The following is a 19,385-nucleotide window of genomic DNA, read 5'->3' on the forward strand; positions in this document are numbered from 1 at the left end:
AAAATTAACAACGACTCAGACTCAGTAGGGGTTTCAACTGTTAGAATAGTAGAATACACAAAGTTCCATTTCGAAATTTGGTTGTGCATAAGCAGTTTTCCTCCTGTTATTTCAGTCACTGATAGTCACTCAATTAGCCATGCCAGCTAACAATTGCAGGAAATTTGTTTCAAAACTGCAAACATTTTCTTTCCACCCCATGGCAAAATGGGTGGAATTGCAGAAAATGTGCTGTCAAATGGCAAAATGTTTTCTCTTCCCCATGGCAAAATGTGTAGAATTGTAGAAAACGTGCTTTTTAAAATGTTATTAGGGCCCCCAAAAGGCTCAGGCCATCCCTGACTGTGTGCAATTTTAAAATAATCGGTTCAGAGACATACATCTGGTGTAATATAAGTAATTATTGGTACCAAGATTGTATTCGAAATGTGTAAGTATTTACACAAAGATTGACCACGAAGATCGACATTTTCACGTTTGATCTTCGATGCGTAGCTATCTGAAACTTAATCACGACGCACTGCAGCAGCATATCGCCGCACGTGACTTTTCCTATTCCTGTAAAAATGTGTAGTACGCGGGTCTGGTATTTGCGACTGGAACATTTCATTGGAATTTGTTAACTGTGTAGCCTGCCGGTTTGAGCAATATCCTGGGGGTTGGCTGCGCTGGAAATGCATTTTGTCTGTATTTTTAGTTAGACAGACAAAAGGCTCTCAAATAGGTATAGCCTATTCATATGGACATTCAGATACATTTCATATAGTTTTACATAGACTCGACAAAATGTTAAAATGGCCGGGGTAAGGATATTCCGCATTTCCCTGATCTTGGTTTTAAGCCAACAGGTCGTCTCTTACGGTAAGTCATTTTTGCCCTAAAATAGTTTGTTTTAAATGACGCTTTGATTAATCAATTGGAGCTGATGTTATTGTAAGTATTTAGTACAGTATTCCTGCTTAATTCTTTCAACAACATAATGCAGGCTGAAGGCCACCGTACAATATGCTAATGTTCTTGGAAATGATATAGATATTCCAAAAGTATACTCATATATAAATATATTGTAGGATCTCTTGGCCAAACACAGTTGTGGCTGCTTCGCGTGATGTATTGTTATCTCTACCTTCTTGCCCTTTGTGCTGTTGTCTGTGCCCAATAATGTTTGTAACGTTACCATGTTTTGAGCTGCTAACGTTACCATGTTGTGCTGCTGTCATAATGTTGTCATGTTGTGTTGCTACCATGCTGTGATTTCATGTGTCACTGCCATATGTTGTTGTCTTTAGGTCTCTCTTTATGTTGTGGTGTCGGTCTTGTCGTGATGTGTGTTTTGTCCTATATTTTTATTTTATTATTTATTTTTTAATCCTAGCCCCCGTACCCGCAGGAGGCATTTTGCCTTCTGAAAGGCTGTCATTGTAAATATGAATTTGTTCTTAACTGACTTGCTTGCCTAACAAAAACAGGTGTGTCGAAAATCCCCCCTCCCCCCGCCAGAATCCCCCCTTCTAATTTCCTTAATTTTGTGGCTGGAGCGAAATACTTTCTGTGGCACACATCAGAGTCAAATACTTTCTATAGAACAAACTTCACGTCAGGATAGGCAACCGAAATTAAAAATGAATGTATGTGTGTTATTTTTGGGATAGGGGGCGCTGTTTTCACTTTGGGAAAAAATCGTGCCCAATTTAAACGGCCTCGTACTCTATTCTAGATCGTACAATATGCATATTATTATTACTATTGGATAGAAAACACTCTCACGTTTCTAAAACCGTTTGAATTATATCTGTGAGTAAAACAGAACTAATTTTGCAGCAAACTTCCTGTCAGGAAGTGAAAAATCTGAAATCGAGGCTCTGTTCCAGGGCTTTCCTATTCATTTGCTTGAAATCTATGGATATACATGCACTTCATACGCCTTCCACTAGATGTCAATAGGCAGTGAGAGGTGGAATGGGGTGTCTAGCTTGATCTGAAATAAAAAACTAGCAAGCAAGTCGTAGCAATGAAGAACACGAATTGGGGAGAATTCTGGCAGGGGGGAGATTTTGGGCACAACACCGGAACCTCTCAGTTTTGTAATGTTTTCTTTCCCGAACCTATTTGTTCAGAGATCCTGGCGTAAAACAATTTCTTCAGTTTTTGCAATATAGAAGCGGTCAAAAACTTAAACTTGAAATCGGCCCTAATTAATCGGCCATGCAAATTAATCGGTCGACCTCTATTCTAGTGTGTTGTGCTTCACAGAACGGAGGACTTACAGTACATTGCCTTTCCCCCACTCTAAAGTAACATTAATGTTGTGGAACTAAATCCGGAAGTATATTTCCCCAAAACAGCACAGTGATGTGTGATGAAATGTTTAGTGGTGTAAAGTACTTAAGTCAAAATTCTTTAAAGTATTTTACTATTTCTACTATTGACAACTTTTACTTTACTACGTTACTAAAGAAAATTATGTACTTTTTACTCCATACATTTTCCCTGACACCCAAAAGTACTTTGAATACTTAGCAGGACAGAAATGGTACAATTCATGCACATCCCTGTCATCTCTACTGCCTCTGATTTGGCGGACTCACTAAACACAAATGCTTTGTTTCTAAGTGTTGGAGTGTGTCCCTGGCTATCCGTAGATTTTAAAAATATGAACAATTGTACCATCTGGTTAGCTTAAAATAATATTATTTACTTTTGATACTTAACTTCTTTGATATAGGGGGCAGCATTTTCACTTTTGGATGAATTGCGTGCCCATAGTGAACTGCCTCTTACTCTGTCCCAGATGCTAATATATGCATATTATTATTACTATTGGATAGAAAACACTCTGAAGTTTCTAAAACTGTTTGAATGATGTCTGTGAGTATAACAGAACTCATATGGCAGGCAAAAACCTGAGAAAAAATCCAAACAGGAAGTGAGAATTCTGAGAAGGGTCGATGTTAAAGTCATCGCCTATTCAATTCCCTGTAATATATGGATCTGTTTGCACTTCCTACGCCTTCCACTAGATGTCAACAGTCTGTAGAACGCTGAATGAAGCCTCTAGTGTGATGTGGGGACGGATGGGAGGTGTTTCAGTCACTGGTCTGGCAGTTTGCCAGTTCTTGCTCACGCGCTTTCCTCATGATATCGCCTTGCGTTCCATTATTTATACAGACACGAAGAAATGCTCCGGTTGGAACGTTATTGGATATATATGATAACAACATCCTGAAGATTGATTCTCTACTAAGTTTACGTGTACTACACATGCTAGCAAAAGTAGCTAATTGGACAAAAGTAATGGACATTATCGAACAAAACAACGATTTATTGTGGAACTAGGATTCCTGGCAGTGCATTCTGATGAACATAATCAAAGGTAAGGGAATATTTATGATGTAATTTTGTATTTCTGTTGACTCCAACATAGCGCTCAGATTTAACAGCATTAAGAACAAGTGTATCTTTAATTCTGTGTAAAACATGTATCTTTCATCAAAGTTTATGATGAGTATTTCTGTTATTTGACGTGGCTCTCTGCAATTACTCCGGATATTTTAGAGGCATTTCTGAACATGGCGCCAATGTAAACCAAGATTTGTGGATATAAATATGCACATTATCGAACAAAACATAAATGTATTGTGTAACATGATGTCCTATGAGTATCATCTGATGAAGATCATCAAAGGTTAGTGATTAATTTTATCTCTATACTTTTTGATACTACTATCTTTTGCTAGGAAAATGGCTGTGTTTTTCTGTGGCTATGTACTGAGCTAACATAATTGTTTGGTGTGCTTTCCCCATAAATCCTTTTTTAAATCAGACATGTTGGCTGGATTCACAACACGTGTAGCTTTAATTTGGTGTCTTTCATGTGTGATTTCATGAAAGATTGATTTTCATAGTAATATATTTGAATTTGGTACGCTACATTTTTTTCTGGATTTTGGCCAAGTGGGACGCTACCGTCCCACCTATCCCAGAGAAGTTAAGTACATTTTTGCAAGTACATTTACTTTTAATACTTTAGTATATTTAAAACCAAATACTTTTACTGAAGTAGTGTTTTACTGGGTGACTTTCACTTTTACTTGAGTCATTTCCTATTAAAACTTCTTTGGGATAGGGGGCAGTATTTTCACGTTCGGATGAAAAGGGTGTCCAAAGTAAACTGCCTGCTACTCAGGCCCAGAAGCTAAGATATGCATATCATTAGTAGATTTGCATAGAAAACACTCTGAAGTTTCTAAAACTGTTTGAATCATGTCTGTGAGTATAACAGAACTTATTTGGCAGGCGGAACCCCGAGGACAAACCATTCAGATTTTTTTTTTGGAGGTTACTCTCTTTTCAATGGGTTTTCATTGGGAATCCAGATTTCTAAGGGACCTTCTTGCAGTTCCTATCGCTTCCACTGGATGTCAAGTCTTTAGCAATTGGTTGAGGTTTTTCCTTTGAGAAATGAAGAAGTAGCACTGTTCAGAACGAGGGTAGAGGGAAGTGTACTCTTTGATAGAGGCGCGTGACCTGAAAAGCATGCTACACTTTGTTTTCCTCCGGTATTAAACACAGTATATCCCGTCTTAAATTTGATCGATTATTTACTTTAAAAAAATACCTAAAGTTGTATTAGGAAAGTATTTTGAAATGTTTGGACAAAGCTTACAGGTAACTTATGAGATATTTTGTAGTCATGTTGCGCGAGTTGGAACTGGTGTTTTTCTCGATCAATGGACATGGAGGATATATATTGACGGAATTAATCGAACAAAAGGACCATTTGTGATGTTTATGGGACATATTGGAGTGCCAACAGAAGAAGCTCGTCAAAGGTAAGGCATGAATTATATCTTTATTTCTGCGTTTTGTGTCGCGCCTGGAGGGTTGAAATATGATTGTCTGTGTTTGTTTGCTGGGGTGCTACCCTCAGATAATAGCATTGTTTGCTTTCGCCGTAAAGCCTTTTTGAAATCTGACACGTTGGCTGGATTCATAACAAGTGTAGCTTTAATTTGCTGTATTGCATGTGTGATTTCATGAAAATTGTATTTTTATAGTAATATATTTGAATTTGGCGTTCTGCATTTTCACTGGATTTTGGCCAGGTGGGACGCTAATGTCCCACCAGAGAGGTTTTAAGGTATCTTCACTTGTACTCCAGTATGACAATTGGGTACTTTTTCCACCACTGGAAATGTCCAATTGTTTGTAGTACCACCTCTGTATGTGCACTACATACCATACACAATGGCCCACTGGAACATGAGTAATTATTCTGTAATTATAATTTTTTTAATCCAGGCTTTGTTATGTCCAATTCCAATTATTTCCCTTGACAGTAAGGTAATTTCCTTTCTGACTTCACAGGCTGATATTTTCCCCTTCTTTAGCTAATAGTGCCAGGCTTCTACTGCAAGTGAGATGTTTTTATTTAAATTTAATTGAACCTTTATTTAACTAGGCAAGTCAGTTAAGAACAACTTATTTACAATGATGGCCTAGGAACATTGGGTTAACTGCTTTGTTCAGGGGCAGAATTACAGATATTTACATTGTCAGCTCAGGGATTTGATCTTGCAAACTTTTGTTTACTGGCCCAACGCTCTAACCACTAGGCTACCTGCTGCCCCAACATTTTAGCTTCCCTGCAATCACTTACAATAACGTCTTATGTTGTGCTGGAAGATTTATAGGTTTATTTAACTTGCACACAATGCAGCCCATATCGTGAATATTTCCCAGCAAACTTAAAGTTGCAATATGTACCAAATTCGCATAGAAATGTGAGTTATAGATTGGTCATTCTCATTGAAAACATATCTAAGAAGTGGTGTCTGTTCTATGTGCTCTATTTCTATGCTTCCAGTTAAGTTTCCTTTTTGCGTCTTTTACTTTCGGTTTTGTACACTAGCTTCAAACAGCTGAAAATACAATATTTTGGGTTGTTGAAAATATACACTGCTCAAAAAAATAAAGGGAACACTAAAATAACACATCCTAGATCTGAATGAATTAAAAATTCTTATTAAATACTTTTTTCTTTACATAGTTGAATGTGCTGACAACAAAATCACACAAAAATTATCAATGGAAATCAAATTTATCAACCCATGGAGGTCTGGATTTGGAGTCACACTCAAAATTAAAGTGGAAAACCACACTACAGGCTGATCCAACTTTGATGTAATGTCCTTAAAACAAGTCAAAATGAGGCTCAGTAGTGTGTATGGCCTCTACGTGCCTGTATGACTTCCCTACAACGCCTGGGCATGCTCCTGATGAGGTGGCAGATGGTCTCCTGAGGGATATCCTCCCAGACCTGGACTAAAGCATCCGCCAACTCCTGGACAGTCTGTGGTGCAACACAGACTGGTGGATGGAGTGAGACATGATGTCCCAGATGTGCTCAATTGGATTCAGGTCTGCGGAACGGGCGGGCCAGTCCATAGCATCAATGCCTTCCTCTTGCAGGAACTGCTGACACACTCCAGCCACATGAGGTCTAGCATTGTCTTGCATTAGGAGGAACCCAGGGCCAACCGCACCAGCATATGGTCTCACAAGGGGTCTGAGGATCTCATCTCGGTACCTAATGGCAGTCAGGCTACCTCTGGCCAGCACATAGAGGGCTGTGCGGCCCCCCCAAAGAAATGCCACCCCACACCATGACTGACCCACCGCCAAACCGGTCATGCTGGAGGATGTTGCAGGCAGCAGAACGTTCTCCACGGCGTCTCCAGACTCTGTCACGTCTGTCACATGTGCGTGTGAACCTGCTTTCATCTGTGAAGAGCACAGGGTGTAACGGATGTGAAATGGCTAGCTAGTTAGCGGGTACGCGCTACTAGCGTTTCAATCAGTTACGTCACTTGCTCTGAAACCTAGAAGTAGCGATGGGTAACGACGCTTCGTGGGCGACTGTTGTTGACGTGTGCAGAGGGTCCCTGGTTCGCGCCCATGTCGGGGCAAGGGGACGGTTTAAAGTTATACTGTTACAAGGGCGCCAGTGGCGAATTTGCCAATCTTGGTGTTCTCTGGCAAATTCCAAACGTCCTGCACGGTGTTGGGCTGTAAGCACAACCCCCACCTGTGGACGTCGGGCCCTCATACCACCCTCATGGGGTCTGTTTCTGACTGTTTGAGCAGACACATGCACATTTGTGGCCTGCTGGAGGTCATTTTGCAGGGCTCTGGCAGTGCTCCTCCTTGCACAAAGGCGGAGGTAGCGGTCCTGCTGCTGGGTTGTTGCCCTCCTACGGCCTCCTCCACGTCTCCTGATGTACTGGCCTGTCTCCTGGTAGCGCCTCCATGCTCTGGACACTAAGCTGACAGACACAGCAAACCTTCTTGCCACAGCTCGCATTGATGTGCCATCCTGGATGAGATGCACTACCTGAGCCACTTGTGTGGGTTGTAGACTCCGTCTCATGCTACCACTAGAGTGAAAGCACCGCCAGCATTCAAAAGTGACCAAAACATCAGCCAGGAAGCATAGGAACTGAGAATTGGTCTGTGGTCACCACCTGCAGAACCACTCCTTTATTGGGGGTGTCTTGCTAATTGCCTATAATTTCCACCTGTTGTCTATTCCATTTGCACAACAGCATGTGAAATTTATTGTCAATCAGTGTTGCTTCCTAAGTGGACAGTTTGATTTCACAGAAGTGTGATTGACTTGGAGTTACATTGTGTTGTTTAAGTGTTCCCTTTATTTTTTTGAGCAGTGTATTTCACAGTGGTTTAGATGGTGCAATGATTCTCTACACTATGCATTGCTTGTTTTGTCACAAACTGAAATAAGACAAACTTTTAGAATTTTAGCAACCAGCTATCATAAACCATAATTTATTGGCATGGGAATTTTTTTGATTGACATTTTTAAAAATATATTCTATAGTATACCTGCATAGAAAAGTCGACATACTGTGCATGCAGTATATTTTTATTAATTTTTTAAATGGAGTTGTGGGACTTAAAAGACAGTACCTGCTCTTGTGAAGTGCTGCTTTGTTCTGTTTAAACTTTTCAGACATAGTGTTCAACATCAGACATAATGATCCCCAGAGTCGTTCGGGGAAGTAAAAAACATTGTTTTGTGGATCTCCCTGTTACAATTTTGATCTGAATCAGTTATCTTTTTTCTTTTAATTGATAGAGACGAGCATGCTTTACCTGTGGATTGAGTTTAGCAAAATCTTTTACAAATAAATAAGAAGGTAGACCGATCATCAATCTGTATCTGCAGTTGGTCTGAAAAATAGTAAAGGCTGAACCGAGAGGACAATGTAGAACGGGCACTATTACAGTTATATTAGGTGCCAATAGATAACGTTCAGCCACCACAGGTCTGTCCGGCAAGAAGTCCAAGATATCTTCAGACAAGGTTTATTCAGATAATGGTTCGCTACACCACGCTCCTCTGTATTGATGGCTCACAGTAAAAGTGAGAGTGTATAAGTGGTTCTATGGAAAAGAATAGAAAGGAATAACCATCATTATAGGTTTACATACAATATACAGGCCCAGTAAACTGTGGAGGTATAAACTAAATATACAAAACAGACAGACTGACCAGGTGAATCCAGATGAAAGCTATGATCCCTTATTGATGTCAATTGCTAAATCCACTTCAGTCAGTGTAGATGAAGGGTAGGAGACAGGTTAAAGAAGGATTTTTAAGCCTTGAAACAATTGTGCCATTCAGAGGGTGAATGGGCAAGACAAAATATTTAAGTGCCTTTGAATGGCGTATTGACACAAACCAGGTTCACCGGTTTGTGTCAAGAACTGCAACGTTGCTGAGTTTTTACTCTCAAGTGTCCTGTGTGTATCAAGAATGGTCCACCACCCAAAGGACATCCAGCCAACTTGTCTCAACTGTGAAGCATTGGCGTCAACATGGGCTTGCATCCCCGAGGAACCTTGTAGAGTCCATGCCCTGATGAAATAAGGCTGTTCTGAAGACAAAAGGTGGGGTGCAACACAATTTGTCTGCTGCAGAGGGACAAGAGAGAGCCATTTGAAAACAAGTTTTTATTAGTCATGGAAATAAAGTTATGAAAACAAATTGGCTCCCCATTTTTAAAAAGATGGAGAACAACCTTTTAAAGGAAAAATACTGGCGTTTTGGTGCAGGTACAGCCAACTAGCACAAAAATGATGTCGTCAATACGATATATTATCAAACATAATATCCCAATATGTAACTGTATTGATTCCCCACCCTCCCTTCACTACAGTACACGGTAGCATGAGGCTACAAAAGGTTGCAAATGCACATAAACACGGCTATTAAAGCTATGTTTATAATATACAGTATATTCATTTTATTTTTAAGAACTCAGTTTTTGCCATAGCCCTCATTGGCTTCCATGCTTTTGAAACGAGATCTTGTCCAAAGACGTCAGACACGAGCTTGGTTAAAGATGGTTGCTAAGCAACGGAGTACTGCGATTGGTTGCCCAATATTCTGGGGTGAGGCTTGGTAAATTGGAATGACTGGCAGTAGAGGCTTAATCCTAATTTTACTTATGCAGGAAAATAAAATGATGGTATGATATATCAAATGTTGTCATTATTATAAATACAGTTTATACATGTTTTATACACATTTTCTGTATAAATATATTTTAGAGGCTATGTAAACAGACCATAAATGTAGTTTTTGTTTCCTTGGAAAGATGTGTGCTATTATATGATACAGTATCAGTACTTGTTGCATTTACAATTTGTCTAATCGTCAACTGATTTCAGCCAGTGTATGGCTGTGGATTGATTACATTGTTTGAATGGAATGTTGGCAAATTGTCAGTTCATCTAAATTATTAATGGAATAAAACTAAAACTGGCTGGCTAATTAGCAAACAAGCATAAAGTGCAGATAAGATATTTTACACTAAGGAATTTGAATCATTTATCACAGCACTGGCAAACCATGTTTGACCAACTCCCTGACCAAAATGGCTGACCTTTATCCCATCATAAGAAGGTTCATATCCATTCTAGTATTTTAATGCCTAATTCTATGGGCCAAACTCTCAAAATACATTGCTTCGGGACAAAACAATCAGGAAAACACCAGAAAACATGGCATCTGGGTCATTCCATGTCATTTCAGCAAGCTATGACACTCACCATCTCAAATTGTTCTGAAATTGTTTCTGCTATTAGAAACCAATAAGATTAGCATCCCAGAAACATTATTTTGTTGCTATTTAATTTGGTCTCTGAGAAATTAAGCTAATTGATTGCACGCAAATTGTCAACTTTAAATGATAGGATTCACATAATATTCATCAAACTATAGTACCCAACATCCGATTTGGACCAAACTTATTCCTGCAATTGAGTGAGACACAAGGAATCAAACAAAATTGTCAAAACCCATTCACGGACCCTCCACACCTCACTCCAATCCCAACCCAACAACCAGTATACAGTATCAGTTCTCTATGTTTGACAAGTAGTATGGTGCTGCAGCTTGGAGTATTGCTTCTTCACCATTTGTAATGTATTCCCTGTGAATCTGATGTCCCCTCCCCACCTGTTTTAGAGAAATTAGCCATCTAAGTACTTCGGAATTAAATTAGTGTGAAAGTACCAGGTTTTGCCCACTAGATGTTTCTGTTCCTGGTTCTGCCACAACATGCTTTTATCCATTCAGCTGGTTTATTAAATGTATCACAACATTTTCTTTGCAACTGGGTAGAAAACCAATAGCTTTTGCTCATGATGAAAATGAATTGTGTGTTCATGCCAGTCCTCCATGAAAGCAATTCAGTTTGTCCTGTTCTTCGCGACCTAATGCTTCAACCCAACTGACTTTGAATAGTCCAACAAATGGCAGCTCTCTGAGGGCTGTGTGGTGCAATTCTCATATGAAGATTTTGCCCAAAACTATGATGGAGAAATGGACTAGTGACTAAAATGTTGTGAAAACCCTAATAAAATAATACAATTGTAAACCATTGCATGACAGTCATATATGTTTTTCAATACAATTATTAGAAAATGTATTTATATGTGATTAGTGACATTTACCATAAAACCCAACCCAATACCATTATTACCATTGCAAAACACTATACAGTGTGTGTTTGGGACTTTTACCATTGAAGAACATTAGTGACCATAAAATTGAACCATTAGATCTGCTGTAGCCAAATGGTTTGCTTGTTCACCAGAAATGGTCTAACTAATCCATACCTTTTAGGAGAGATTAAAGCACACACAAAAGTCTGTGTCCTGGACACAAAAAAAGCCTAACAAAATGACAAACTAAATTGTTTTCATGGAGGACTGGCTTCAATTTTGAGGAGGACCATACAATCTATTTCCATCATGAGCAAAAACTATTGGTTTTCTACCCAAATTTGCAAAGAAAAGGTTGTGATTTAATTTAATAAACACAAGAGACCAGCCACATGAAGAAATGTAGTAGCAAGAACAGCAGCATCTAGTGGGCAAAACTTGGTACTTTCACACTAATTTATAGTAAATAATATGAGCGACTTCAATGGCTAATTTCTCTGAACAGGGGGGGAAAAAACATCACCAGATGAAGAAGCAATACTCCAAGCAGCAGCTCCATACTACTTGTCAAACATAGAGAACCGATACTGTATACTGGCTGTTTGGGTGGGGTGTGGAGGGTACGTGGGTGGCTTTTGATCAGTGTATTGGATTGTTGGTATAATGTATGGTTATATGAATCCTATAAATTAAAATGGCCAATTTGGGTGCAATCAATAAGCTTAATTTCTCAGAGATCAAATTATATTTCAACAAAATGTTATTTGCCCCGCACCCCAAGTTTTCTGAGCTAAAATAATGTATAATAATACAAAAATAATAATTAATAATGTTTTGTTGTTGGACAAGACTGTAAAATCTCCAATTTAGGAAATCTGTTCCCAGGTATTCCCACACATAAATAGAGAGGCATATATGATTGTATCCCAATGTAATCCAGGTTTGAATCATGGTTCTGTTTTTTTTGGATTCTTGCGGTAATTTTGAAGTGCACAAATGATTTATAACTATGTTCTGGTCCCCTTAACATCCGCTCAAGAAAACATTGGCCCACAGCTGACTAATTGGGAACCGCTTCTATACAGGTCGTTGCAACATCACTTGGATAGATTTAATTGCTAGTATGTTATGCTGTTATAGATATAGCACAGTTTTAGAAACGTAGTCATTATATGGTAAGTATAAATCTCTGCCTGGACTGAGCTTGTTGATTCGGACTGACTTTCTATTATTTTGTCCTACAGTTCCTCCTCCCGTCAACGTGAGCCTCATCTGCCACAATTTTCACAATGTGATCTATTGGAACTACAGTGAACCATCTCTGCAGCCACAGTTCAATGTGGAAATGACAAGAAAATATTCTGGGTAGGTGCTGCAGCATATTGGTTGCTTAATCTCTCACCAAATAGGGCCTATGTTATCCAATGTAGGTTATATAGCTAGTGAATATTAAGTCTTTCTTGCCACAATTTCAAGTAGAAAATGACCCATACAAATGTAAAGTCCTGTCAACAGTTCTTTGTCAGCTTCTCCATTGTAATTGTGAACTAACATTTCAGTCCAAATCAGAGGTTGCCATTAACCCACAACAATTGTTTTCCTCTATCTTTCAGTGCTGCCTTGGTTTGTTCAAACACTTCCCTCTACCACTGCGATGTCTCCTCATTTACCAAAGTAATACTAGAGGGCTACCGTTTCATATTGACTGCTGTTGTTGGACAGAATACCAATTCCTCCGAAATTTCATTCACCTACGATGATACAGTGGATCCAGACCTGTTGGATGTACAGTGTAAGTTCTCACACTGAGCTAACCAATAGGCAAATTATGGGAACAATGTTATACAGTATGTAGTCATTGACAACTAGAATTGAGGTAGTATCTTGAAAGGGTTTGTAAGTACACTGTATGCACTGCAGCACATGTAGCATTTCTTTGTTGATCTGACCACACAATGTTCAGAGCCGGGAGATTTTGAACATATTTACTGACCTCAGATTTTTTCACAAAGTAATAGTCTTTTGTGTTTTTTAGGCTCATTGGATTTCCCACCTGTCAACATCTCTGCTGTATCCGATCAAATTATCAAAGTTCAATTCATTCACCCGTTTCACATCTACAAACATGCCATCATCAAAGATGAAAGACCGGATCATAAGGAATTTAATTACATGGTTATCACAGAATATCACTTGGTAAGAACTGACAGAAAATGATGACTTCAAAATGACTGGGGAACACTTGTAGAAGCTGAGATTTTTTACATGTACAGTTGAAGTCGAAGTTTACATACATTTACGTTGGAGTCATAAAATTTGTTTTTCAACCACTCCACAAATTTCTTGTTAACAAACTATAGTTTTGGCAACACCATGGGACCACGCAGCCGTCATACCGCTCAGGAAGGAGACACGTTCTGTCTCCTAGAGATTAACATACTTTGGTGCGAAAAGTGCAAATCAATCCCAGAACAACAGTAAAGGACCTTGTGAAGATGCAGGAGGAAACAGGTACAAAAGTATCTATATCCACAGTAAAACGAGTCCTATATCGACATAACCTGAAAGGCCGCTCAGCAAGGAAGAAGCCACTGCTCCAAAACCGACATATAAAAGCCAGACTACGGTTTTCAACTGCACATGGGGACAAAGATTGTACTTTTTGGAGAAATTATGAAACAAAAATAGAACTGTTTGGCCATCATTATGTTTGGAGGAAAAAGGGGGATGCTTGCAAGCCGAAGAACACCATCCCAACCGTGAAGCACGGGGGTGGAAGCATAATGTTGTGGGGGTGCTTTGCTGCAGGAGGGACTGGTGCACTTCACAAAATAGATGGCATCATGAGGTAGGAAAATTATGTGGATATATTGAAGCAACAGCTCAAGACATCAGTCAGGAAGTTAAAGCTTGGTCGCAAATGGGTCTTCCAAATGGACAATGATCCCAAGCATACTTCCAAAATTGTGGAAAAAATGGCTTAAGGACAACAAAGTCAAGGTATTGGAGTGGCCATCACAAAGCCCTGACCTCAATCCTATAGAAAATTTGTGGGCAGAACTGAAAAAGCGTGTGCGAGCAAGGAGGCCTACAAACCTGACTCAGTTACACCAGCTCTGTCAGGTGAATTTTGGCCCATTCCTCCTAACTTATTGTGGGAAGCTTGTGGAAGGCTACCCAAAACATTTGACCCAAGTTAAACAATTTAAAGGCAATACTATGTGTATGTGTATGTAAACTTCTGACCCACTGGGAATGTGATGAAAGAAATAAAACCTGAAAGAAATCATTCTCTCTGCTATTATTTTGACATTTCACATTCTTAAAATAGGTGGTGATCCTAACTGACCTTAGACAGGGAATTTTTACTAGGATTAAATGTCAGGAATTGTGAAAAACTGAATTTAAATGTATTTGGTTAAGGTGTATGTAAACTTCCAACTTCAACTGTATCTACCTGCTGTGAATTGTTTTCACTTGCAAGCAAAGCAAGTTTTTCAAAAGGAAAAACATTTATAACCTTCAAATATAAACGTTTGCATATTTCTTTTTTATGAACATTGTTGTAATATAGCCTAAATATATTCCTTTTTTTATTTCCCCAGAAACAACACAGCTTTGACTGCTCCTACAAGCAACACCATGTGTGTGAGGCTGAAATACTAGTCGATGGAGAGATGGATAGGCACTGCATCAAGATCAAAGGAAAAATGAACAATGTTCATGTCTCAGCTCACCAGAACATATGCATTGAGGGGAAGCATGGGGATTCCGGTAAGACTCTTAATTTCTCACATGATTGATACGTCAAAGTCATATTAGCTCTCAGTACGTCTGTTATCGTTTAGTATACATTGTAATCTTTTTATTTATTTCACCTTTATTTAACCAGGTAGGCAAGTTGAGAACAAGTTCTCATTTACAATTGCGACCTGGCCAAGATAAAGCAAAGCAGTTCGACACATACAACAACAGAGTTACACATGGAATAAACAAACATACAGTCAATAATACAGTAGAAAAATAAGTCTATATACAAAGTGAGCAAATGAGGTGAGATAAGGGAGGTCAAGGCAAAAAAAAAGGCCATGGTGATGAAGTAAATACAATATAGCAAGTAAAACACTGGAATGGTAGATAAACCACATCTGCTAATATCTGATACGTGCTTTGAAAGTTATACGTGTCTGTATTGTCATATTATGGCAGATTTGATCAGCAAATGCTCAATTAGGACGCTGTACAGTTTTGAATGTGAAATCAGTTTGACTGTCAGTCTAACTGCTGGACTTGTTCCCTGTAGGTCCTAACTACACTGCCATCTACATTGTGATCCCTATCGTTGCCATGGTGGTGATTGCGTTCATCGTGTGGCTTATATACAGTAAACTGAGAAGTGGCTCATTCCCTCAACCAAAGATTTTGGTGTGTTCAGCCTTTCAACTATTTAGCCTGCACTGCAGTGGATTTAGTCATAAAGCTACTACATATACAGTCCTGGCCAAACGTTTTGAGAATGACACAAATATTAATTTCCACAAAGTTTGCTGCTTCAGTGTCTTTAGATATTTTTTGTCTGATGTTACTATGGAATACTGAAGTATAATTACAAGCATTTCATAAGTGTCAAAGGCTTTTATTGACAATTACATGAAGTTGTTGCAAAGAGTCAATATTTGCAGTGTTGACCCTTCTTTTTCAAGACCTCTGCAATCCGCCCTGGCATGCTGTCAATTAACTTCTGGGCCACATCCTGACTGATGGCAGCCCATTCTTGCATAATCAATGCTTGGAGTTTGTCAGAATTTGTGGGTTTTTGTTTGTCCACCCACCTCTTGAGGATTGACCACAAGTTCTCAATGGGATTAAGGTCTGGGGAGTGTCCTGGCCATGGACCCAAAATATCGATGTTTTGTTCCCCGAGCCACTTCGTCACCAAACTGTTCCTGGATGGTTGGGAGAAGTTGCTCTCAGAGGATGTGTTGGTACCATTCTTTATTCATGGCTGTGTTCTTGGGGGAAATTGTGGGTGAGCCCACTCCCTTGGCTGAGAAGCAACCCCACACATGAATGGTCTCGGGATGCTTTACTGTTGGCATGACACAGGACTGATGGCAGCGCTCACCTTGTCTTCTCCGGACAAGCTTTTTTCTTGATGCCCCAAACAATCGGAAAGGGGATTCATCAGAGAAAATGACTTTACCCCAGTCCTCAGCAGTCCAATCCCTGTACCTTTTGCAGAATATCAGTCTGTCCCTGATGTTTTTCTTGGAGAGAAGGGGCTTCTTTGCTGCCCTTCTTGACACTAGGCCATCCTCCAAAAGTCTTCATCTCACTGTGCGTGCAGATGCACTCACACCTGCCTGCTGCCATTCCTGAGCAAGTTCTGTACTGGTGGTGCCCCGATCCCGCAGCTGAATCAAATTTGGGAGACGGTCCTGGCGCTTGCTGGACTTTCTTGGGCGCCCTGAAGCCTTCTTCACAACAATTTAACCGCTCTCCTTGAAGTTGTTGATGATCCAATAAATTGTTGATTTAGGTGCAATGCTACTGGCATCAATATCCTTGCCAGTGAAGCCCTTTTTGTGCAAAGCAATGATGACGGCACGTGTTTCCTTGCAGGTAACCATGTTTGACAGACTATGAACAATAATTTCGAGCACCACCCTCCTTTTGAAGCTTCCAGTCTGTTATTCGAACTCAATCAGCATGACAGAGTGATCTCCAGCCTTGTCCTCGTCAACACTCACACCTGTGTTAACGAGAGAATCACTCACATGTCAGCCGGTACTTTTGTGGCAGGGCTGAAATGCAGTGGAAAAGTTTTGTGGATTCAGTTCATTTGCATGGCAAAGAGGGACTTTGCAATTCATCTGATCACTCTTCATAACATTCTGGAGTATATGCAAATTGCCATCATACAAACTGAGGCAGCAGACTGTGAAAATGTATTAATATTTGTGTCATTCTCAAAACTTTTGGCCACGACTGTAGACTAGATTATAGTAATACAGAGAATTTCTACAATGTACCAACCTACATCCTGAAACGGTGTCATGTTCCTGTTGGAGTTATCAAACTATTGATATGCTACTTCCTGTAAACACTGTCAAAACAATAGCACATGAAAAACATATTTCACCCACAGAATGTTTGACTGTCTATTCTCCTCTGGTAGGCTTCCATACTGTCACATATGGGTTCAGTTAGGTCACTTATGCTCCCTGAGAGAGCCATCCTGAGTGAGGTACAAACAGGTGGCTCCCCCCTGCTGCAGACCCCCATGGAATCTTTGCCAGATGAGACCCTCACAGTCATCAATACCCCCCAGGAAGAGGTCCTCCATCTCCCCATTGGACTGAAGGACCAGGAGTGGAGCGATGGGGAGGTCATGTTGCCTAACGAGGGGTCAGGCTCTTCACTGCAGGTAACGAGAGAGTTGGGACTGGAGGTGAAGAGTGACTTCTCTGAGCTGTCGGACTATGACTGCCCCCATAGACCTGTGATTATTCCTGTGATAGAGGAGATGAGTCCTGGGGACACTGTTACAGGATACAAAATCTGAGTTTCTCAAGAGAAAGGATGATAATATTTTATACATGTATTTAAACAGGGAAATCCCATTGGGACCATTGTGCCATTTACAAGGGCGCCCTCCACGCAATCATACAAATGTACAATTCCAACGCTATAAAAACACTTATTTACAAGCAATTTTAAGAAAAGTAACTTACAAAACACAATCATGAAAAACAAACACATTTGTCTTTGCACATGCTCAGATACCAGTCATTTCCCTGTTCCTCTCAATATTTGGGTAGTCTGGTGGAGATAAAGAGGATAATCAAAGGGATAGCCTTCATTATGGTTTTTACAATTCATCACTTGGGACTGTTGCCTAATCAGGGGAACCAGGGATAGACAATGTGAAACCCAAGTGGTACACAGTGGTATTGCATGCTAGGAACTAGTCGAAAAGAAATGTCCTCATTCCTGACCTGCATGCCCCATTGTAATGTTGAATTTCATTAGGCCAAATTAAGACATTTCCTATAGCATCTTTGTACAAAAAAAGCAAGTTCCTCTTATCCAGATATTATTTTACTGTGCCTTCTTGAGTGACATTAATGTTTTCTAAGGTAGCAAGGAAATAAGGGTTGGGAGTGCAGAATGAATATATTCATTGTCTTTTGTCTTGTGCTGTGTATATCTGATCTATTTGCACTTTTTACATGGCTCTCATGCATGTACAACGTTCAAAAATATTATTAGGAACATGTCCTATTATATTCAGATGAACACGTTATACCAATGCAAGGGGATTGCTATGGTGATGATTTTCTGTTGCTGTAATTTCTGGTGCCCAAAGGATGGCAGATGACGATATTGAATTCATCTTACTATCCAAATGCATTGTATGCAGCCATGGTTAGAGCGTTGGGCTGGTAATCGAAAGGTTGCTGGATCGAATCTCCGAGCTGACAAGGTAAAAACCTGTCGTTCTGCCCCTGAGTAAGGCAGTTAACCCACCTTTCCCCGGGCGCCGAAGACGTGAATGTCGATTATGGCAGTCCCCTGCACCTCTCTGATTCAGAGGGTTTGGGTTAAATGCTGAAGACACATTTCAGATGAATGCATTCAGTTGTACATTTGACTAGATATCTCCCTTTCCCTCTACAGTTGTATCCCATTTAACGGCGAGAAGGCGGAAGAAAACGTGGACAATATGCATACTTTCTTCATGAAACACCATTTTCCACCTCCATGCTCGAGTGGCAAATGCCTAGGAATGCTACTTCCTGATGTTGCACCCCGCGTTCAGCCTGGGGTAAACAACAGACTGCTGCAACCTGATTGGCTGAACGTGATACGCAACATCCGGGACTAACATTTAGCCACTATCATGGTGGTGAAAATTTGTGTTTCATGAGGAAAGCATGCATAGTTTGCCTGTTTTTATCCGCCTTCTCGCCAGTAAATTTAAGGAGGAAATCGAAGCCTTTGCAGCCTGAATGGAGAATGTTTTAGGTACGAACCTGTCCACAGCGTATACAAGTATATTGCCAGCTGCGTTTGGACGGTAAGATTAACTCAATATTGCCATCTGCGGCCTTTAGGTTACCCTATACCTAATAATTTTGGTTTTTATTGTGCGCATCTGTATATTGTATTTTTCATATAGCTGCAATTATCTTTTTTTATGAATGATAAGGCTGTTTCTATTTTGTAAACTCATTCTATTGTATTTAAAATATACTTTTATTTTCCCTTATCATTTCCCAATATACAATAAATAAACTCAGCAAAAAAAGAAACGTCCCTTTTTCAGGACCCTGTCTTTCAAAGATAATTCG

General features: G+C 39.8%; 1 protein-coding gene across 2 annotated transcripts; it reads left to right on the forward strand.

Moving 5' to 3' along the window:
• Positions 1 to 411: 411 nt before the first annotated feature.
• Positions 412 to 19,346, forward strand: LOC139580598 (interferon gamma receptor 1-like). Of its 2 annotated transcripts, none has more exons than XM_071409447.1 (7): positions 412 to 430; positions 12,276 to 12,396; positions 12,645 to 12,823; positions 13,067 to 13,227; positions 14,637 to 14,805; positions 15,335 to 15,456; positions 17,210 to 19,346. In XM_071409447.1, exons 1-7 carry the CDS (start codon positions 427 to 429, stop codon positions 17,594 to 17,596), a joined length of 1,143 nt encoding a protein of 380 aa, XP_071265548.1. In that variant the 5' UTR covers positions 412 to 426; the 3' UTR covers positions 17,597 to 19,346. The 2 variants fall into 2 exon arrangements, with proteins under 2 accessions (XP_071265548.1, XP_071265547.1); XM_071409446.1 differs by lacking the exon at positions 412 to 430 and adding an exon at positions 536 to 861.
• The last annotated feature ends 39 nt before the right edge of the window (positions 19,347 to 19,385 follow it).

Source organism: Salvelinus alpinus, chromosome 7, assembly GCF_045679555.1.
Source record: "Salvelinus alpinus chromosome 7, SLU_Salpinus.1, whole genome shotgun sequence".
NCBI classification, from domain to species: domain Eukaryota; kingdom Metazoa; phylum Chordata; class Actinopteri; order Salmoniformes; family Salmonidae; genus Salvelinus; species Salvelinus alpinus.